Source organism: Dama dama, chromosome 18, assembly GCF_033118175.1.
Source record: "Dama dama isolate Ldn47 chromosome 18, ASM3311817v1, whole genome shotgun sequence".
NCBI classification, from domain to species: Eukaryota; Metazoa; Chordata; class Mammalia; order Artiodactyla; family Cervidae; genus Dama; species Dama dama.
Genome location: NC_083698.1, coordinates 63,599,832 through 63,623,807, shown reverse-complemented (window position 1 = coordinate 63,623,807; position 23,976 = coordinate 63,599,832). Strand labels below are relative to the sequence as shown.

The 23,976-nt window shown below is 44.2% G+C and overlaps 1 protein-coding gene across 1 annotated transcript in view; it reads left to right on the top strand.

Moving 5' to 3' along the window:
• The window catches only part of CHN2 (chimerin 2), a 325,755-nt gene that overhangs the window by 269,743 nt on the left and 32,036 nt on the right, over positions 1 to 23,976 (top strand). The window contains exon 7 of the mRNA XM_061165454.1: positions 14,980 to 15,057. Coding sequence (XP_061021437.1) covers positions 14,980 to 15,057 — 78 coding nt within the window. The remainder of the gene's footprint in view (positions 1 to 14,979; positions 15,058 to 23,976) is intronic.

Genomic DNA, 23,976 nt, shown 5'->3' with positions numbered 1-23,976 from the left:
ATTAGAAATAATGCTGTCTTGAATGTCTTTTGTATTTAGGATCATTTTCTTAAGATAGATTCTTAGAAATTGAATTGCAGAATCTTAAAGCATATTTAAGAGAAGACTCTTGAGAGTCACTTGGGCTGCAAGAAGATCAATCCAGTCAATCCTCAATGAAATCAATCCTGAATATGCATTGGAAGGATTGATGCTGAAGCTGAAGCTCCAATACTTTGGCTACCTGATGCAAAGAGCTGACTCATTGGAAAAGACCCTGATGTTGGGAAAGATTGAAGGCAGGAGGAGAAGGGGACGACAGAGGATGAGATGGTTGGATGGCATCACCGACTCGATGCACATGAGTTTGAGCAAACTCGAGGAGATAGTGAGGGACAGGGAAGCCTGGCATGCTGCAGACTATGGGGTCATGAAGAGTTGGACACGCGTTAGCAACTGAACAACAACAACAGTGTGGCCTATAGAAGGAACTGATCCTGTGTTTAAATCCCATATGTTAGTTCTGCAAGCTTGAGCGGTGAAAGCCCTCTTAGCTTCAGTTTCCTCATCTATAAAATGAAGGTAATAGTGTCACACGGCTGTCATGCAGATTAAATGAGACAACATAATGTGCCTGGTGCAACGTGTGTCCAATAATTGTTAGGGTTATTTTTTCCTATTTGGTTGCTGATGTGAATTTAATGCATCTGTTAAGTTTTAAGCAGCCGTGAGCATGTGCATAGAGGCATGGCTTCACAAAAGAACATTATGAGTTCAAGGAATGGTCCTGGGTTCTGGGCCCTGAACAGATATGGAGGAGTGGGAAGAGGCAGGTGGAAGGTCAGGGTCATGGGTCACATCAAAGGTGCTTCTCAGTTCTCAACAGCTGTTACATTCACTTCACAGAGGTGGACGGACACTCCCCCACCCAAAATTTGGCTTGATGTAGAAAGCAGTGGTACCACATGACCATCCAAGAGGATATGAAGTTTTTTACTCACACAAAGTAAGGCTTTCTGGGGACAGCAGGTCTGAGATGGCCTGAGAGAGCTGGGAAGGACAGCTGGCTTAGGGGTTTATGGTGCTTGGGGTGGGGCTGGAGGAGGTAGCCCCACCCACGGAGGCTCCTGTGGTTTTGAATCCCCGCTGGCACCAAGGGAGGTGGCACGTGGGTTTTCTGACTCACAGTCAAATCCCCAAATTGGAGTCAGAATCTGCATTGCACAGGCTGTGGTTTTGTGATGGAAAAGGGAATCTCAATGGCTTTCTTCCCTTCTTAAAAGAAAAAGCATTCCCTCTGGACCCCGCCTCTCCCGGCCCCTTTGGTCAGCTCCCCCTTGCTCCCCAGTTCTCCAGTCCTGGCTCAACAACAATCTCTGCTCCCAATACTCGCCTCTTCCTTTTCTGTCTAAAGTGTCTGCAGTCAGGTCTCCCCCACCACTCCCCAGAAACAGCTGTTGTCAAGGGGATCACTCGCTTGCCTAAAAGCTGCTGAATCCTTGGTCCTTTCTCGGTCCCCATCACACCTGACCTGTCAGGGGCAGTGGCCCCAATTGTTCATCTTTTCCTGGGCTTTCAGGATATCAAATGTGCCTCCTCTTTCTCTTTGCCTAGTTCTGTCTCAATTTCCTGACCTTGTAATTGTTGGGGTCGCCCAGGGCTCAGTCCTGGGGCTCCTGCTGTCCTCTGTCTCCACTTGCAATCTTGCTGTAAGTCCATCTGATCACAACTCTCAGGGTGTCTCCAGCACCCACATCTCCCTGGAACCCAGGTCTGTATGTCCGCTGCCTACTCAGACTTCCTACATCCCACACCGAGTTCTGCCCTTCCCCTGCACTCTACCTCTTTCATAGTCTTCGTCCCGTAATGGAAGCTTCATCTCTAGTTGCTCAAGGCCTGAGCTGTGCCATTGTCCTGGAGCCCTTCTGTTACTGACCAGGGTTCTTGGCCTCCTTCATCAACAGAAACTGGTCAGAGGCCAGACAGGAAATTCAGGCCAGGCTTTACTGGGGCCCCTGCCGTGGCGGAGGGGAGTGAGAACCAGCAACAGATTCCCTGCTGGGCTGCTCCCTGAGGGCAAGGGGGCAAGCTGGTTCCTTATATGGGATGAGGGTCGGGGTGTGTCCAGAGGGGTGGCTTAGGTGGTTTACCTATGCCTTTGGTGGTGCTGTATGCGGGTGGCATGCACAGTGCTCTGCTATTGCTCCTGGCTCTTCAGAAGAAGCAGTTGGGCTTTTGGCCTTTTTTGTATCTTGTTGTCCCTAATTTGCCCCCATTGCACATGCTTGCAGTTATTTTAGCCCCTTATATTTTCTTTGTATTTTCTTGCTCAAGGAGACGTTTATCCAGGTGCAAGTCCTGCAGCCAAGGGTCCTACTCGCTCACTTCCTCTTTCTTCTCTCTCACCTTGAATCCAAGCTGCCAGCTGGTCCTGAAGGCTCCACCTTGAAATGATATCCAGAAACCTGCCCCCACCCCACCACCACCCCTGTTCCCAGCCCAAGCCGAACCACTGTCCTCTCTTCACCTGGATTTCCATAACAGCCTCAAACTGGCCTTCCTGCCTCCACCCTTGCCCTCCTAAGTCCTCCACACAACAGTCAGAGCAATGCTTTTGAAAAGTAAATCCATGGCTGATTTATGTCAATGTATGACAAAACCCACTACAATATTGTAAAGTAATTAGCCTCCAACTAATAAAAATAAATGAAAAATAAAATAAAATAAAAGTAATTCCGATCAGACCACACGTCTGTTCAGAGCCCTGCAGTGGCTGCTCACGTCACTCAGAGTAAAAGCAGAAGTCCTTCCTCTCTCCCGCCAGGCCCTCACTTCTCCTCATGCATGCTGCTCTAGCCACTCTTGATGTTTGCTATTTCCTAAACCCAACCTTGCTCCTGTCTCAGGGCCTTCACATTTGCTGTCCCCTCTACCTGCAGGGCTCCTCCAGGTATCAACGTGGCTCACCCATCACCTCCTGCCAGGCTCTGCCCAAGTGCCGCCTTCTCAGCAAAGCCTCCCCTGGCCATCCTGTTTTAAATGGCATCCTCCCTCCCCATCACCCTCTATCCTGTATCCTTGTTTCTTTGTGACATTTATCACTTTCTTGAATAATATATAATATATTTATGAGTTTTGTTTATTGTCTGGTCTCTAAGAGTGCAGAGATTTTTGTCAGTTGTTCACTGACCTAAAACAGTGCCTGATATATGATTGATACTTAGTAAATATTTGCTGAAGGAAGGAAAGGGAGGGAGGAAGAAAACAGAATGAGGGAGAAAAGGAGGGAATGAAGGGAAGGGGAAGAAAGGAAGGAAAAAACTATATTTGAAGCACAGAATACTTTTATTGTGTTAAAACACAGCTAAGATCAAACTGGATGTGGTCATTTCACACTGAACTGCCCCTCTGCAATATGCACATGTACACATTAGGATGACAGAGTCTCTTCCCAGAGCTGGCCAGTGGCTGGTAGAAGTGTCTGCCTCATCACACATACCCTGACATTCCACCTGGGAAGGGGCTCCAGGGCTATATTCTTAGCATAAGGCTGGTCTTCCCAACACACAGATAGGAGGTTCAGCTGCAGAATTTGAAAACCCCATCCACCTCTCACACGGGAGGCCAGAACTCATTTTAGATTCACTTCTGGAATGTGCAAGCATCCATATTTCAGAACTTCTGAGTTGGTAAATATCCCCAGGAACTATATTGCGCAGGATCAGCTGCACAGCTGTGAATGGCCCTGAGGACTCTCTTGTGTGGGTGATTGCTCACTGTGACAAGCACAGTAGGGGATTTATTTTGTGTGTGTGTGAAATTTTGAAAAGATGTTTAATAGGTATCTCTGTCATTTACAACATGGGACAGTTTGCATGCAGAAAACAGCTGGTTAATTTGGTTTTTCCCTTTCAATAAAGATGCACCCTCATCCAACTGCTGACCAGAGAATCTGGCAGAAAAGCAGCCTGAGGCTCTGTCTGGCACATTCCGCCCTGCAAATTGCCAGGCTACAGTAGGGCCATGCCCTGCCTTGTCAAGTTGCTTCAGGCATGTCCGACTCTGTGCGACCCTATAGACAGCAGTATGCCAAGAAAGTGCAATTCTGCAAACAGACAGCCTCTGGCTGAGATTTCTCAGGCTCAACTGAGTGAGCAACAGTGCCAGGGAGGGGGAAAGAGAGAAATACATTTGGGTTCTACTCTACTATTGAGTGCCATAGCCAGAAACTGAGCATCTCTGACTTTTGTAATAAAATCCCTGTCAGTCATTTCAGATACCTACCTCCTTGGCTGGAGACGGGAAGGTGGAAAGAAAGGAACCCACACAGAAAAGGACATTAAATACTGAATAAGAGAAAAAAGTCACACAGGGCCCAAAGGAAAATAGCTGGAAACTTTGTAATAGTCACTTCTCCCTTAAAACTTTCATTCCCTGTTTTGGGTCTGAGTTTTATAAAAGGTCACCTAAAGTGTCGCAAGGCAGTTTTAGCAATGCGATCCCACAAATGCTCCAGTCTCTCAAAAATAACCCCGCTGTCTTCTCTGAAACTCAGCGTTTGAGAACTATGACTCCCATTTTTAAAGTTCTTGCATAAGAAAATGGGTTACTACTCTCTGACATAAACTCTTTCTTTTTCCTCTTTCAAAAACTGTGCACAAAAACAAAACACCAACAGCTACACATGGAAATGTGTGAAATGTTTAACACAACCTAAAAGGTCTTTCTCTCTAACAGGGAGTATCTTTTGCGTCTACATCTAAGCAGACTGTGAGAAACAGCATTGGTGAGCCAAGATTGGTGACATCAACCTCAATAAAACAGGTGGAGAAACAAAGTGGGAAGGACAGCAGTGTTAACATTGCACAATCAGTCAACCCCAGAAGCATCAGATTATTTATGTGCTTCCAAACAAGGTGGTTTTGGTCCATTTTGGAGACCACACAGTCCTTCAGTTTGGGATGAACACTGTTGTGGATGAAGGAGATGAATTGTAGGACAGGCAGCAGAACCAGTCCTCTAGCCTTTTTGGGTCTCTTGAATTAAGAGTGGCCATCTGTTCCTGGAGAACAATTGGAGCAGCAGCTGGGTTTGTTGTGCCATCAAAGGCCCAGGACACAGCTGGTTTGGAGGTCACCAGGAGTTTTAGGAGTCAGCCAGGTCAGCCCTTGATACCTGATGCTTTGATAGATTCCAATAAAGCCAGGATTATTCCGCTTTAAAATGAGCATGTTGGCTGGAAAGATGGCAGGGTCCCACCCTGGTCTCTCTCGTTTCTTTTGCTGTCATGGGAATGAGTTTGCAGTTTAGTCATATCGTTTTGTTGTCTTTCTCCTCTTTCAGGACTGAAAACAAGCAAAGACTGTAGCAAACACTAACAGGCAGTTTTTAGGCAAAGCAACAGAGATTGGGCAGTATGGGGATATGTTCAGAGTTCATAGGATCTAGCAGGCTGGGCTTAGGAGTGTTGATAAAACAAGACTACCCCTTGGGTTGTTGTTGCTGAGTTGCTAAGTCATGTCTGACTCTTTGGGACCCTACAAACCATAGCACGCCAGGCTTCCCTGTCCTTCATTACCTCCCAGAGTTTGCTGAAACTCATGCCTGTTGAGTCAGTGATGCCACCCAACCATCTCATCCTCTGTCGTCCCTTTCTCTTGCCCTCAATCTTTCCCAGCATCAGGTCTTTTCTAGTGAGTCAACTCTTCGAGTCAGGTGGCCAAAGAATTGAAGCTTCAGCCTCAGCATCAGTCCTTTCAGGACTGATTTAGGGTTGAGTTCCTTTAGGATTGACTGGTTTGATCTGGTTTTATCACTCAGCAATTTGGGCTTTTTAACTCAGTATTTGTAGTGTTTTCACTTGCAATCAGAAATGGAGAACCAAAAAAAAGAAGAAGAAGAAGAAATGGAGAACCAGCTGTAGGATGCCACAGGAAAGACCACAATGAAAAGCTCTCAGCCCCTTAATCATCTGTCCTCTCTTAAGCATTCTCTCTCCCTCTCTCTCTCTCTCTCTCTCTCTCACTCACACACACACACACACACACACACACACACACACACACAGGTGTGTATTTTAAATACTGAAATAATAAGTAGTAAGCATACATTTAATAAACCAGTATCCAGCTATTAAAAATATGTATGTGACCCAGAGAGAGTGAAAACAAAGGAAAAACCAGATTTCTTACCAACCTTCTGGGCTGAATAAATGACTGCAGCATTTTGCTGGGTGTCTTTGCATCTAGGCTGACTTTAATATTTTGTAACTTTAGGGAAATAACGTGTAGTCCAGACTCATTACTCAACCCCGGAACCTCAGACATGTGCGTGGGAAGTACACTGATGGCCAAAGCAAAAAAATAAGAGCAACTTTTTAAAATTAGAAGTCATTTGGATGGAAGGCAAGAAAAATAGAAAGACTGCAAAAAAAATGGGTTTATTTTGTGAAACAAAACTTTCATGAGAACTAGTGTTGGCCTCATGCTAGTCACTGGAGGTATACTGGATAGAACAACTCAGGGGAGGGCCCGATTTTAAAAGCTGGTAATAAACCCTCTAGGAACAGAGAGGAGGAAAGGAGCCCCAAGTCAGTCGTGAGCAGTTTCCACTACTGGGCTGCAATGGAAGGGTCAGGGACTTCCATGAGAAGAAAGTCAGGAGACCTGATCATATTCCCCACTTCCATTAGGACCTTGGTTTTTGCATCTGTAAAATGAGAATAACAATGCCTGCTCTGCCTTCCTCATGTAATAGAAATGTTACTGAACCAAACTTCCATTCACCCTCAAGCAGTAAAGCCCATCTATTAACCCCAGGAAAGTGCAGCATTTATTGTAAGGTGCCAGACAGAGTCCCGGGCAGCTAATTCTCAAACTCAAACTAAAGGCTCAAACTCGCCAATAGGTTCCAGGGAGGCATTTTTAAAGGCAAGGGGAGGGAGGGGAGTCACAGGGCATGTGATCAGCTGATGCACAGTCCTCTGATTGGCTGACGGTGAGGTAACAGGGCAGCGTCACACAGGTTAGTAAGATCAGTCCTTACCCTCCAGCCAGTCTGGGGACTGCATGCTTATGGCATCATGGAGTGAACTGCTTTCATTCGGGGGCTTCAGTATTTGCAAAATGACTCAGGAATGTTAGATACTGTTACTGATGTACTTCTGGGAGGAACTGAAGATTCTATGACTGCCATATGGCTGATTTATCATTTAAATCGTTGCCAGCGCTCCTGGCCCAACTGCTATTTTTGTTTTTACATGTTCACATCTTTACAATAATTAATTCTTCAGCCAGGATTTTGTGGCTCAGGGGACACCCTGAAGACTAGAGTTTTTCTACAAACAAGAGGCAGGCAGAGGACATGGATAGCAGGGTGTCTGTCTCAGCCCTAGGGGTCTGCTTGATTACAGAGATAGCATATAATATAATGTAGACCACAAATATACAATGTTACTTTTAATATTCTAGTCCTGAACTTGGTTGTGACCCTTAGGCCATGACCCTGGGGCAGAGTCGCCCTCTTTCTAGTACCCCTTCTTGTGATACCAGAAATCTGATCGCTTGATCAGAAGGAAACCCAAAGGGCATGGCCCCTGGGTGTTAGGTCAGAGACTCACATGAGTAAATTGACTGGATGACTGGGTTTTGATGATGATAAACCTCTACAGTGGTACTTTGACTTCAAGATATTTTATAGCTGTGAGCATTCATTTAGCAAAATTTATCAAAAACCTACTTTGTGCCAGGTTTGAGGTATGACATGGGGGTCTTCATTGTGACCCGAGCACACACAGTATCTGATCTCATAAAGCTAGAAGTCTTGGTGGTGGGGAGGGGGATGGTCATAGGTAATAATTTAAAAATCATACTGCTCATTCATGGTTACATATTCTTAAGGTGGCCAGAAGAAAGGGTGGGAGGAGAGGCTGAAGGGTGGCACCACACAGGCCTGTAAAGGCCATGGTATGGATTTTTGCCTTTGAGAGTCTGTGGAGTTCTAAGTGGCATGATGGGAGGTGGGGGTGGGGTGGGCATGAATAGAAACATTTTCACATTCTGTGTTTGAAAAGGTATTGATTCCTATGGCAGGGGTGGTTTTCAATAGCATGTAATCCATTCATACTTCCATCTTCTCTAATAATCCCCCTGAAGTGAAGTGCTTCAGATTAGTGCAGTGGTTTCCAATGGTAGGAGTACATTAGAATTCCGGGGGGTGGGGGGGGGGGGGGCGCGGATTTTAAAGGTCCAGGCCCATCCCCAGAAATTTGGATATCATTGGTCTGAATGAAGCTTGAACATGGCTTGTTCATTTGTGTTCCCGGGGTAATTCTAATGATCAGGTAAGGTTGAGACCCACAGGTACAGAGGAAAGCATGAAACAGGGATCCTCAAAGTGTGGTCCCTGGACCAGCAATATCAGCGTCACCTGGAAGCCTGTCAGGGATGCAGATTCTTCGGCCTGATCTCACACTGACTGAGCCAGAAAGCCTGGGGCACAGCAGTCTGTGTTTGACCCAGACCTCTGGGGGTCCTGAGATCCTGTAAGTGTAAGAAGTGCTTGCTGTCAAAGGTTGCAGGCAAGAGAAACTGGAGTTTGGATCTGGTTCTAGATCTAGTTGTCGAATATCTCTCTGATGGGGGAGGGGGTAAAAATCATTAAACTTCCCTGACCCTCAGTCTCTCCAGCTGCAAAAAGAGCAGATGGGATTAGATAAGCTCAAAGGTTACCTATGATGTTAAGAATGTATCTTTTGTGCACACTAAAACTAATAAATTTGAGGTGTTTATAATATACTTTTTAAATTTTGTATTTTTATATAATGGAACCAGAACACAATCACTGTAGGAAGCTCAAAATATACAGAAAATAATAAAGATGAAAATAAATGTCAATTAAAATTTCTGTACTTGGAGAGAACTGTTGCCTTATCGCCAATATTTGGTATGTTGAAGATATTTTGGTGTGTTTTTTGGTATTTTCTGCATGATTGAAGTCATACTATATTAGGTTTATGAGCCTACTTCTCATCTAACATTATATTAGGTGAGAATATCCCTTCTTCACTAAAAGTTATTTTAATCATCTTTGTTAATATCTACCTAATATTCTATTGCATGTTTATACCGTAATATATTTAACTTTACCCCATCTTCAATGTTTAAGCCTTTTCTCATTTCTTGTTATTATTATGATATGTATCTATCTATTAATTCTTTGTTTGAAGACCTCCTTAAGAGAATCCTAGAAATAGAATCATTGGATCAATGTACAGGAGGCATTTGATACACTGACAGTTTTTTCCCCAGCAATGGGCCACTTATTGCAAACAGAAGCATTCTGTTAGTGAGCTGTCCTCACGATACCCTCACCAGCATCAGTAATACTGATTTTCATTTTGTATACTGCCATGAGGCAGCAGATGCCTGTATCTACAGGGTAGTGTTTGTAACAGGGGTATAGCTCAGGCTTTCAGCCCCTTAGGGGGACTCAGACCTGAGATGGGAGTGAGTGGGGCCCCAGGAGGAGTAGGACTGGGATTGAAATAGGTGGGGAGAGACTGTCTTGGGACTGATGATGACATTTTCAAAAAGCCCTCCTTAAAATGTACCATAGAAATTTACTCAGCGCCTATGGAAGAACTACAGATTGACGTAAATCAACTTTTCTAGAAATTGGTACTGAAAAGGCAGAATGTTGTGGTCCCCATAGACCAAGATGCGGGTCTGCCTGAAGCCAGGTGGAGAAGGGACCTTGATTAAATGAGCTTCTGGGATCCCTATGTTTTTAAGATGCTTAATTACTAAAGTCAGAGCAGAGGGAAAGGCTTCCTCTTTTTGCCACCATCCCTGAGCATGTTATATGCACATGCACCCCAGTGGGCTTCGTCCCCCTTATCTCCCTGCCCAGGGCCCCATTCTTCTTCCTTGTCTCCGTCTGACAGGCTTCCACTGCCTTCTGGCTACCTGACTCCTCCTCAGGTGCAAGATCCTCATCACGGAGACAAAGAGCAGTGAGAGGCCATACACAGAAAATAGAATCCCAGCCCTTATTTATAAAAAAGGAAAAGGGAAGTGGTGAACTCATTTCACCGTTTATTTATAGCCCCACCTACTAACAGAAGTATCTTAAGTTGTGTCTGCTTCGGCAGAGGCCCCAGTGAAAACAAAAGTCTCCTCAGTGAAACCAGATCAGGCCACACCAGTCCTGGGAGTTGTTAACAGGTTAACCATGGGGAAGAGAGTAATTCTGGCATTTTAGCCTCTGAATATTTCAAAATGTGAGCAATATTTGGATGAGAGGCAGTTTAGAGGGTGGTTAAAAGCATAGATTTAGTGTTACACCCAAAAGAACTGGCACAGGTGTTCAAACAAAAAACCTGTTCAAGAATATTCTTAGCAGCAGTAGTCACAGTAGTCAAAAGGTGAAAACAACCCACATGTACATCCCCTGGAGAATGGATAAATAATATGTGGACCATATATATTAATCCATACAATGGATTACTATTCAGCAATAAAAAGTAAGAAGTCAGACACAAAAGGCCACAGATTGCATATTTCACTTATATAAAGTATTCAAAACAGGCAGATCCATAGAGAAAGCAGATTAGTGGTTGCCAGAGGCTGGAGGGACAAGGGAATGGTGAGTGACTGCTTAATTGGGTAAAAGGTTTCATTTTGAATGATGGAAATGTTCTGGAACTAGATAGTGGTAATGCTTGCAGGACATTGTAAATGTATGTAATGCCACTGAATTGCTGAATTATGCTTTTAAATTGTTAAAATGGTAGATTTGCTGTTATGCTGATTTTATCACAATAAAAAACTGATTTGCAGAACAAAAAACAAACAAAAAAAAGCATAGACCTAGGCATTGTGCCTGGGTTCTAATCTCAGCTTTACCACTTACCAGCTGTGTGACCTTGAGCAAATCACTTAAATGCTCAGTTCCCATTTTCTCATCTGTAAAGTGGAGGTAATTATAACAGTACCTACCTCAGAGGGTTATAAAACTTAAGCCAATTTATACAAACTGCTTAGAAGGGCCCAGGTGGCTCGGTGGTAAAGAATCCGCCTGCCAATGCCAGAGATGTGGCTTCAACCCCTGGGTCGGGAAGATCCCCTGGAGAAACAAAATGCAATCCACTCCAGTATTCTTGGAGAATCCCATGGACAGAGGAGCATGGCAGGCTACAGTCCATGAGATTACAAAGAGTCGGACATGACTGAGCAACTGAGCATGCACGCATGCAAAGTGCTTAGCATATTAAATACCTGACACAGAGAAAGTATGCTATAAATGTTTATTAATCTAACCCCTGTATTCTCAACTGGGGGCAATTTCTCCTCAGAGGAGGAATGTGGCAGTCTGGAGAGATTTGTGACATCACCCTCGGGAGGTGTGACTGGTGGGTAGTGCCAGGGATGCTGCTAAACGTTGTAAAGGCACAGGACAGCCCCCACAACAAAGAATTATCCAACCCCAAATGTCAGTGGTTCCAAGGTTGACAATCCCTGATTTAATAGCATTCTGGTGGGAGGGGGGTGGTCTTAGTACCCCAACCAGGGATTGAACCTGCACCCCCTGCATCACAAGTGCGGCGTCTTGACCACCAGGGAAGTCCGGACAATCCCTGATTTAAACAGAGATTGTAGGGACATGCACTTTCTCTTATGAACATATAAATGAAAACAGGTCAGATAGAAATTTTTGTCAGAAAAAGACGGCCAGCCTGTCTCTGTGTATTAGAGAACATGTGTTAGACTTTGCAGGGATATAGAAGAGACCCAACCATGGTCCTGGAGGAGCTTGGATAAGAATTCTGTGTAGTGGGGTTGTTTAAGAGAGAAGTTTTTACCAAGTGACTTTTGTAAGCATTTTTCCTCTAATATGAGGGTGACCTGGGGTCATCCACACTTCTCAGAATAATGTTTGCTCAAATGCCAACCTTAGCAGTTCCCTATAGAGATGCATCTTACGTGAACAGTGTCTGCTTACATGCCTGAATGTGTCTTGTGTTTGGGTAAATTCTATTGAACAAATATCTGAAAAAGAAATCCCTGTCACAAATAGAAATAAAAAGTACTTGTTAAAAGTAAAAGCACAGACATGAGAAAAATGTTAAAGCTTGTATTCAACCATTCACACACCCAAAGGTAGAGGAGACCCCTTTTGCCCACTTTCCATTTAAAGAGTTATTTTATTCAGATTCTAAAGCCATGTCTCCATATAATTAATATAATTCAATCACAGAATATGTGCTCACACAGAATGACTTGCTGTCAAAAGCTCTGTCTTGATTTGCTAGCTGGGAAGTTTAGAGAAGGGACCCTTATTCTTCCTCTCTGGCTTTTTGCCTTTAGGCTAAGGACTAGAAGACTGTTAAAGGCATGCCAGACCTTCACTCAACCCCTGTGTGTGGCAGATGTCCTCTAAGATTGGGCAACAGGAAGGAGGACTAAGGAATCTGGTGGAGACCAGCAGGAGGGCAGACCCCTGGGGGTTTACACCCTTGGAAGCTAAAGCTTGGTGATGGATGGGGCATGAGCCCCTCCATGCAGCCACTTTTGCACACCTTCCTCTATTCTGGTTTCCTACATGTATAGGTGCTTTCTGACAGCTTATTTAACGCCTACTAAAGGAATCTTATTAGACACTCGTGTAGGAGGAAAAAAATGTGAACCAGACATAAAACGTATCACAGCAGATTCTCAATATGGCAGACTATAAGACCTGTTATAAGTCACTCTAAGATAGAAAGTGATTAAGTGCAATAAGAAAAATGTGAGAAAAACACTACGGATTCCAAAGCAGTGTTTGCCTCCAATGGGGAGTTTGGAGAAATCTTTTTGGAGAGGGAAGTATTTGAGTTAGAAATGTGAAGGTTGGTGGATATGTAAACATAGAAATGGTGCTAGAAAATGCTAAAAGACAGAGCAAGCTACCAAGGTAGAAAGTTGAGTATGTCAGAGAAGTTTTGTAGGATTTGTGGTGGAGAGTATAGGGAAATAGATAAGATGGATAGGTTGAGATGAGCTCATGTAAAACCCACAAGATAAGGATGCAGTCAAGCCGGGGGGATTCACTGACATTTCTGAGCAAAGGTGGAGTGGACTAAGAAGACTGTTGGGTAGCTGTGTAGACTGGAGAGAGATCTAGGCTCTGCATTACTATGGGACAAGAATGGTAAGGAGGGTGCAGACTTGACCAATATTTCAGATAAAGCATTTGGCAAGACTCAGTGGACGATGCAGCGCTGCACTGCCTACCTAGGTGCTAGGGTATGGGCTTCAGAACACGTGCTGGGTGCAGGTGTTTTGAGTTCTCGTCCTGGCTCTGCTGCCTAAACTAGTTGCATGTCCCTGAAATATCTCTTAATCTCCTCATCCACAAAATGAGAACAGAAATCTTATTTTGCATACAGAGCTGCAAATTATGAGCTGCAGATTAAATGAGTCAGTGCACTTAACACATTCTGAATCTTGAATGGCTTAACAAGTTAATGTGTTCAAAAGCCCAATATAAAAATTGATTGTTATTATTATCAGAAGTTAAAAGGAGGTGAAATGAGAGGCAGGACATCTGAACCAAGTTGCAATTTAATTGCCAGGAATAAAGAATTACACAAGGAAAAGATTGATGTTTTGTTACTCTCCCCATGGCTGCTTGGAAGGGCTGGGATGTGGGGCCACATAGAGGAGGAGATGAAATTCATGGACACTCCCATCTGCATCATGGTCCAGCCATCCACGTTCTTGCTTTCCAGTTCCAAAAGCATTGATTTTATTGTCTGGCATTAGCTGCATTAAACTTTGCCAACAGATTAGGAGTACTCATTAAGAGATAATGATTGCCTCACTTCTATTAATGCAGAGACCTGGAACCAAAAAACCAGGGTCCCGAGAGAGACCATCAAACAGATGATGCTTTTAAGAGCCAGGAGGGCATTAGCTTGGATGCTAACAGAGTTAACATTGAAGATGTTTTATTTGAAAGAAAAAAAAAATTATGTTTTAGTTAAGGAATACTGTCTTCTTTGTATGGGAGGGGTTGTTTGTGGTGGGTTGGGGGGACGATGGGGGTATCCTGGGGCAAGAAATCCTCTCTATTATTTTAAACTTGTAACTATAGATCCCAGAGCTGAAACGCTATATACAGTTCTTGTATGCCCCATTCAGTGGTCAGACTGTTCTAATTTAATGTAAGCATGAGAATAAAAATTAAGCTTTCAAGTGCTGGGGCATATTTTTTTTTTTAAGAAATGTAGGCTTTATCCCCTATATGATTAAACAGTCATTAGGGTTTAAAGGTTTAATCTGCTGGAATTCAGCCCAGAATGGGGTTCAGAGCCCCAGAATAATTGGATACAGCCTCAGGCTTTGAAGATCAGAGTTGGTTGGTTGGGGGTGTGTGTGTGTGTGTGTGTGTGTGTGTGTGAAATATGCGAGCGAGTATTTGAGGTCTCTCCTTTGCAATGCGCTGTGGCAGGAGGAATAAAGCTGCCAGCCCCTGCCTCCTCCATTGATTCCTCAGGGGCTAACTAGATACAGCTTCTGGGGGGTGCTGCGCTCATGAATGTGTGCTATTGTTCCAGGCACACGTCGGCCTTAAGAAATAACACAGAACAAAACAGGCCTGTCCTTATTCAGATGCAGAGCCCTCTCCATCACTCAAACCGGCCCTTCCAGGTCACATGCCCCAGGCCTCTGCAGACAGAACGCAGCTGCCTCGAATCTGCTGCCTAACATTAGCCGCGGTTCAAAAAATCTGACGGCGCTGCACTGCCCAGACTCCGCAGAGGAAACCAGAAAGATCTGGGGTCTGGTCACTATGTTCTCCGAGGAACTGTGGCTGGAGAATGAGAAGAAGTGTGCTGTCGTTCGGAAGCCTAAGCCAGGCAGAAAACGCCAGGAGCTCCTGGCCGTGGCCTTGGGGGTGAAGGTGGGAGTCAAAGGCGCCTTTCTCTGGCCCCCTCTCAAACTCTTTGCCTGTCCACAGATCTCCTCCCTGGTTCGAAGGGCCGCCCTCACACACAATGACAACCACTTCAACTATGAGAAGACACACAACTTTAAGGTAAGTGAACCTCTGCATCCTTTCTTCTGTTATAAAAGGGCAGGTGGAGAGCTCCAGGCCATGGTTTCTGTCTGGGCTTTGGTAAAGTCACGAGATGGCAGATTTTCTGCTTTCCACATTGAGTTGCTTGCTCTGAATCAAATCAAACAGGAGGTTTCAGAAAGCAGTTTGCTTGATGCTAATGCTCAGAAACACCTCTAGGTATGTTAACTGAGTTCTAATGAATTCGGCCCATTTCCTCTCCACATTCCCATGTCCAGTGAAAGAAAAACAGAGCATGCCCAGTCTTTGGCATTTAGAGGTCATCTGGTGAATATCAAGCGGTACTTTTCCACTCGGAGTACCAGTAAAGAATATTGTTATCTGTGAGCAAGTGGAAACAGTTGCCCGTTTCACATTTTGTGTTTTGTCTTTTGTTTTCAGGGATGCTAACTCTTTGGGTTTATGTGTAGACAGCTGTGAAAGCAAATGATGACGGGAGATACCATCCAGTAGCTTTTGTTTGTGCTCGAGGTGCAGGGGGCGCCCTGGCAGCCTTGCCAAGCTCCTTCTGGTCCCAGCCTTGGTCTTGCTCACCAGACCAAACAAAAAGATACGAAGAGCTGGCGGGGGGTTAAATGGATTTTCCCATGTGTATTTATAAACTGGAAATAACACTATCTTCATTTCAGACTAGCACTTGGAGAAACGGCCTGCCGTCAGAAAATTATGGCCTGTTTCCTTTGCCCTGATGTGTTTTCCAAGAAAGGATGGGAGGAGGTTCTGATACCAAATTGCCTGGTTTGAGATGCCCTTAAGTGCAGGAGAGACAGGACAGAGTTAGAGGTTTTACACCAGCACAGGGGCTGACAGTGTGGAAGTTGGAGAGAATGGAGATGAAGGATCTAGGAAGAAGAGACAGGAGCAGCTAAATGTAAATTGTATTCTTTTTTAAAATTCTTTTTCCTTTAGGGTCAGTAGCCCAAGAAACTTTTGGAACTGGAGAACCATTTGTCAGAAGTGACCAGGAAAACCTAGTTCATTCTGTTGCTTTCCTATCCTTCATGCAGACAGATTGTGTCTATTAAATATACATTTATGTTCATTTGGTCTGTTTGCACTGCTTCTGTTTTTAGAAAGCAAGGAGCTCAGACATTTGCATGCTATAATTGAACTGAGGCATGGAGTTATCCAGCCCTCTGTATTTAGCATGAGAGTGAAGAATTGCATTAGATAGGTCCTTATCCATGCCAAGGCTCTTGTTATTTCTCCCACCACTGAGTAGTGACAATTCCAATTTGGGGCATCACTGAATAGTGACAGGTCTAATTTATGTTTTTTTCTTTTTCTTCTTTTCTATCTTTACCCTAATTAAATTTTTTTTTTAATTTTAAGAAAGTATTTTTCTGACTTCTGGCAGAAATTCCTGATCCTTTGCCTCCTGTATTTGCACTACCATGAATGGGAGGAGGGATCTTGGACTTGCCATTTTTTTTTTTTCTCCCTCTTGAAAATTCTGATTCTTTTGGCTTTAATATCCAGCTGGACTTTTGCTCTATTGCAATATATGTTTGCATGGAATAGCTTCCCTCTATAGATACTGTGTCTGAGTTTGTGAGAAGAACACACAAGTATATTTAGTAGATTGGTACTTCAAAATTAATTTCAGTCTTTTTTTCATCTTAGATCTCTGCATGAGACATAAAAACATTTAAACCAAAAGGATAGTTGAACCTTATCTTCTCAAGTAGTTCTGTTGCTAACATGATCTATGTTAATGATTACTGAAGAACACTAACAGCTTTTTAAATGTTTGTTTAAAAAGTCTGTCTCTATTGACAATATCTTTTCTAACTTACTGCTATTGAGAGAAAAGAAAGCAGAGACGGCTGAGTTGTCAGAGGGGAATGCAAGCCAGACAGGACTGTTTCTCTTCGTGTTTTAAATAGACATCTCTGAGACATAGCAGACCCTTGAGTGCCGTGTCAGATGATTGTGGCTTTCAATGGTACTGCTCGTGCCACTGTCCTTAAGAATGAGCGGCTGGGGCAGGATGGGTGGGCTCCCTCTGTCACTCCTGCCCCCTTTCATCCTCATTCAGCCCTCTCCTCATCCCCCACCCCCACCCACAACCAACGTTAAGTGGGAACTCTGCATGGTCTTTAGAAGAACATTCTAAAAGTAGGTTCCTGCTATAAATAGAGCAGTAAGGTTTTAGTAACATGACCTAACCAAAGAAAGAAAGTGCTTATCAAAGGCCCCTGACATCTGCCTGGAATCTGTTTTATATTAATTTTGCAGTAAGTTTTTATTTATATTCATTTCTAATAGGCTTTGTTCTGAAACTGTCTTGATTTGTAAGTTGGGTTATTATTTGAGGATATTATGTGTCTGGCATAGAGTAAATGTTTAAAAAGAACAAGTAATCACATTCTCATGCTTATCAACAAATAAGATTTGCTAGGCCCTGTCTGCATTCTCATTGAGAGGCCTCCTACCAGAGACTTGAATCTGCCAGCAGATCTTGATGCCTCACTTTAGAGCAAGATTTTTTTTGCTCCCATCAGGACTATTGCCTGAATGAAAGGCCCTTTCCTCCCTCTCCCCAGGAGCTTCATCACAAGCAATGAATAGATAACCTATAATGAAAAGAATCACTTTGCCATACACCTGAAACTAAGACATCTTTGTAACTCAACTGTACTTCACATTTTAAAAAATAATGCAATAATTGCAATTTTTTTGTATTTTGGCCTTGCCATGTAGCATCTTAGTTCCCCGACCAGGGATTGAACCCATCCCCCCTGCATAGGGAGCAAGGAGTCTTAACCACTGTACCACCAGGGAAGTCTCAATAATAACAATTTTTAAAAACAGCAATAGCTAGAAACTCCTGACTTGGTTGAGGATGGAACCCCTCCCACTCCCTTCTTTGAGAAGGCTCCTATCAGCGCTCCTGAGGGCATATCTACTGCCCTTGATTTCCAAGCAAATTGTGTCTGGGAAAAACTGAAATTCTGCTCTGGAAACAAAAGCTTTTGGAAGCAAATTAAAGTTGCTCCTCATTTCATGCAATAATTACATACTTTTCAACATGTATACAAATGCACTTGTTGCTGGTTTAAATGTCAAATTCTCAGGATTACTTATACATATTAGAAACTAAGAGTATTTGTTGGAGGAATGGTGAAATTAATAGGCTCCTCTCTACAATGAAAGCTGTCTGATAAACAGAGAAAGCATTCTGTTATTTAACATGTTTTATATCTGCATCTCTGTTTATCTACTGGACTGAAAGAGGCACTCTCTAGTAGGTAGAATAGCTCTGTTTTAGAGGGTCTGCCCTAAGAACACCTTGTGGCTGAGCTCTGAAACCTTCAAGAACCCCTCAACCCCATCAGTCTGATTAACTGTCTTTCTTTCTGCACTTAGAGCAATAATGAGGTAGCTGTGGCCAGCTTGGTGCCACTGGCCACAACATGCTCCTTGGCAAGGAGCTTAATTCTCTGAGCTTCCGTTTCCTCATCTGTAAAATGGGAGTGCCGTAAGGTTTAAGATGCATGAAACAGGGCACTCAAAGCTGGTGCACTGGGACAACCCTGAGCGATGGGATGGGATGGGAAGGAAACTGGGAGGGGTGTTCAGGATGGGGGACACATGTGCACCCATGGCTGATTCATGTCAATGTATGGCAAAAACCACCACAATATTGTAAAGTAATTAGCCTCCAATTAAAATAAATAAATAAATAAAAATGAATACGTGTAAATCACTGAAGGTCATTGGTACCCAGTAAACTTGCCTTCTATTATTATTTTATTGTTCATCTTTTTGTGTCTCTCATCTTCCTTGCATTTTGGTGTGTAGCTAGCTCTGTATTTCTTATTTTCTACCTTCACTCCTTCTTGCCCCTCTTACTTTTTTTTTTTACCATCTCTTTCTTCTTCCCTGGTCAACAAGATGTAATTAAAAACTGAAAGAGCATTCCAGACAGTGCAAAGACATGAATCAGAGCTTGGGAGTCAGAAATGAGCCAGGGGCAAACCGCGTGCAGGAAAGAGAGGATCCAGGAGACAGAGGTGCTCACTGCACATCTGGAGAGTCAGCTGGGGTGGGTTGGATGGTCACAGAATGCTGACCCACGGGCCCTTTTTCCACCCAGCTGGCTCATGCTCTCAGCCTCCCAAGGCTGCATGTGTATGTACGTCACTCACTCCTTCTGAAAGCTCTCTCTACCTAGGCCACTTGAGAGACATCTCTTCTCCCTATATGGAATATGGATGGACAGCAGAGATCCAAAAAGTTCTAAACATTGGAGAGCAGACCACCTCACCCCAACCTCACCTGTGTTCCCCACCCCTCCCCCAGTCCTGCCTGCCCATCTGCCCTTCATTCCCTTCTGTCCCCTGTCCATCCCTTCCTAGCCCTCTGCCAACTTTACTTTCATCCCTATCACTGAATACCAGCTGACATAGTACACATGTATTGATGCATTTTCCCCTTATCAGAGAGAAACACCTTCCTGGGTAGGGAGAAAGGGGTGGAGACAGAGATTTTGTCTGTTTTACTTTCTGCAGAAACCCCAGTGTCTTGATCAGGGCCTGGCCCAGAACGGACTGTCAGTGAATATGTGGAGAGCATGTGTAGCAGGCATCTCCCCACCCTGTTCACCTAAGCTTGCACTTTCCTTCCTCACTTCCCGCTCCAGAGTTTGCTTTCATTCAGGGCTCACATTAGTTGTGCTCCAGTCCTTTCTGGTAGTGGGCAACTGTCCAAGCCAGGGTCACCACCTGTGCCGGGGAGACGGAGGCCAGATCCAGGCATGTCAGGCCAGCTCTCATTCCCCATGTGGTCAGAGGATCTGGCTGTGCCAGCTACCTGGGATCTTGCCCACGTGCCCAGGTTTATTCTTGCTGTCCCAGCTTCCTGTGTGGTGCCTCTCAAAAATGGCCTTGTCTGGATTTAAGTTAAACAGTTGCCTGCCTTACCCTTTTCTGTCCCCACACTCCACAGACGAGGCTGCACGAGCAGCATCCTATTCCCGTGGTACACTGCATATATGCGTGCTCAAGCAGCACACGCCTTCTAAACTCGCCTCCCACTCCTAAGACCCTGGGCGCCAGGACGAGGTCAGGAGGCTGAGAGTGTGTCCTGGTGCCATGGCTGGGACACCCGTCTAGGATGTGGCAGCATTACCGCCTCCCTGTCTGGGTTTTGTGGCTCCTTGATGGTTTCTATCTCTGTCCTCAGTTTCCACATTTTCATCAGTGGAGTGACCATTTGCTTTGGAACTAGCCACTTTTGCTTCCCACATGCAAGCCCCTCTTTCCCTCATCCTTGCTGACTTCATAAAATGTGCCAGCCCTCTCTCCCCAGTATTTTGCCTGCCCTGTGTTCTCATGGGTGTGCAGGGGCCCATCGACTGTCCTCGTCCCACTTCTGTGTGCCTAGGGAACAAGGCAGTTGGATTTTGCACCTGCACTTTGTCACAGGCAGACAATGGCTTCAGAAACAGTTGTGAGTTTTGTTTCTTTTGTTTTATAATCAGAAAAGGCTGTTTTGGCAGAAGCAAGTCTGGAGGGAACAATTCAAACGGAAGGCAAGCTTCATCACCTTGAATATAAAACAAGGAACTCAACATGAGGCTTAATGAGTAGGCTTTGAGATACTAGACTTTATGAAGAAAATATGGCTTCTGCTCCAAGAGGGCTATGAAGCTGCATCATTTTAATCTACTTCCTAGGGCTTCCCTGATAGCTCAGTTGGTAAAGAATTCACCTGCAATGCAGGAGACCCTAGTTCGATTTCTGGGTCAGGAAGATCTGCTGGAGAAGGGATAAGCTACCCACTCCAGCATTCTTGGACTTCCCTTGTGGCTCAGCTGGTAAAAAATCCACCTGCAATGCAGGAGAGCCCGGTTTGATTCCTGGGTTGGAAAGATCCCCTGGAGAAGGGAAAGGCTACCCACTCCAGTATTCTGGCCTGGAGAATTCCATGGACTGTGTAGTCCATGGGGTCGCAAAGAGTCGGACATGACTGAGCAACTTTTACTTTCAACCTACTTCCTACAATTGTCTGGCCGTTATAATTTTTAGAACCCTTGGATACCATCTTAAGTGAAATAGGCAAGTCTCATGGAGCCCCCAGAGACTGTTTAGAACTAGGCAACGAGGAAGCAGGAACTGGGGGTATACCTGGGCTCAGTTTCTCTGCCCCTTCCTCCCCTCTCTTCCTTCCTTTCTCTCCTTCTCCCTTCCCATCCCTTCATTGCTTTCTACTCTCTGGATATCAGCTTCATTATTCTCTCCCTGCACAAAAACATCTTAGTCTATATGGTCTGCACAGTATGGCTGATGATAACTCTCTGGTTTGTGTATTACAGAGACCAACCACAAAATCCCAATTCTAAATTTCCATAAAGAATCAGACTAGCTTGATTTGGACCAAGTGTCTGCTTTGCTCAGGTAACTTTGCCCATGGAGGTCAAACCCCCCACCCCTATGTAAATACATGAATGGGGCTATAGGATGTCTGGAGGATGGGTGGTATCCAGGTTATATGTGAAAGAAAGGAATCCTTCCAGGTAGAGGGCTGGAGATGTCAGCTGTAATCCTTTCCTCCTTGTTTTGAAGAATTCCACTTCCAGTTTCGTAACAAAGTCCAACTGCTTCCATCGGGTTCTGCTTGAAGGAAGTCATGAAGCTGTCCTGAGCCTCGATGTTATTATTTAATATTATTATCTGACAGCCTAGGTGCTCTGCAGCACAAGTTAGCCTTGTCACCTATACTTTTGGTTCCATCTTTTATGAAGTATACCCATTGCTGTTGTGCCATGTTGGAGCTATTAATAGGACTAGCCTTCAGCAAACCTGCGAAGTAAATGAGGTTTGTGTCTGGCAAACTCTCCACCCTTTACCCCTGGATTAGTTCTTTCCTGCCTCCTGTTCCTGTCTGCCGAGTCACTTCATGGAACCACCCTGTTGAGACCTACAAGCCCTAGTTTCTAGATCTTAGCTTCTCCTTCCCCAGTTCATCGCCAGGCTTTGCATTCTACAAATAGGCTATGCATTATGATTCATTTGAAATAGCACCTGTCAAACCAACCTGGTAGGTTGCATAGAAACCCTTTCTTCTGTGATTCACCAAGATTTACTATTACTTTACAGGTAGTAGATGCTTGGCTTTAAAAGGGCTTGTTCTTGAAAATGACAGCTTATTTAATCTAGTGATCTGTTTTTATTTTTTTAAGTATATATTTTACTTTAAAGTCTTTACTGAATTTTTGTTACAGTATTACTTCTGATTTATGTTTTGGATTTTTGGCTATGAGGCATGTGGTATTGAACCTACACCCCTTGCATTGGAAGGTGAAGTCTTAACCACTGGACCACCGGGAAAGTGCCAGTAGTCATGTTTTAAATAGTCCTTTTGAGACCAGCAGCATAATGCCTTTTCCCAGTGGAATTTCATTCATGGGATTTTGGCCAAGTTGAGGAAAAAGCTTTTGGACAAGGTTCTCACATAGGTGAGTGCTCTCTCTGACTGGCAGAGTCTAACTTAAACCTTATCTTATACCTCCTTGACATGATTTTATGTAAATATTGGGATACTGTCATTATAAATCCTTTATAAACCAGCAGAGCCTGCTGCAAAGAAAATAGTCTTTGACAGCAAACCCAACAGAGACTCCTTGCTTAGGCCTCACACCAGGGAAGTGGCTTGGCCAAGATGTTCTACTATTTTAAATTATTTATTAACAAGTCTGGCCCATATAAAATGCTTGGTTGTTATTAATTTTATATTGAGTTTTTTTTTATGCCAAGAACATATCATTCAAAGGGACTATTCTAAATGACTAAACGTTCTAAGAAGAGGTAACTATTTAGACACTTTTTTTTAAAATTCAGTGAATACAGACTGAGGGCCAAGTATGTGCCAGGCACTGCCAGGCATGAGAAAGATAGTGATGACATAGGAATGTGAGCTCTTCCTTTGCTAGGTGGTTCTCAAACAAGGCAGTAGTGCTCCCAGGGCACATCTGGCAGTGTCTGGAGACATTTCTCATTCTCGTGACTGGGGTCTAGCAGAGGCCAGAGATGCTGCTAAACATCCTACAAGGGCCAGGACAGTCCCCACCACAAAGGGTTATTGGCCCCAATGTGAGTAGTGCCAAGGCTGAAAAAAACTTGCAGTCGACAATGGGGGACCTGGTAGGCTTTGAACAGAAAAGTGTCAAAGGATGTGGGTGCAGATGCCTTCATCAACCTGAGAGGAAGTCAGCAGGCACAAGGATCTCTTACCATATCAATGGGGAGACTCCCCCAAAGTTTTGTGGCAACAATCAATGTATTAGAAATGAAAATCCTATTTTAAATGTATTAGAACAGCTGCTGAATGGATGCATCTGGGGGCTCAGTGCTGGAGAAACCCAGCTGCCCTCGCATATCTGCTCAGCTGGCCTTGCAGGAAAACCGAGAGTCTTCGGTCACAGCCCCAGTGATTCCCCTTGGCTGTTTTCCTGCATCTGAAAAGGTTCACTTCAAGGCCAGTATTTCATCTGATAGTGCAAGAGGGAAAAGTCCAAAGTTTCACCTAATGTCTCATACAAGTTCAGTGTCACATGATGATGGGAGATGCAGTCGATTATAGGAAAAACCCTCGGCTGAGAGTGGGAGGCAAGTGCTGCTGACCATCTGGGCGACCATGGACAAGCTGTCTGTCCTCCAGCCCCAGGGAACTCTAGGGCAAAAGCTCAACTAGAAGAGCCCCGGGTCCAGAGACTTGTAGCCAGAAGTGACTTTAGTCTCCCAGCCCCCTCTTCTATGCATATAAAGCAGTTAAGAAAAAACTGCCTTTGATCCATGAGTCCTTTCCAAATAAAAGTGTAAGAATAAAGTTATAATATAAGTAATAAAAATGACAGACTGAGGTGATATGGTT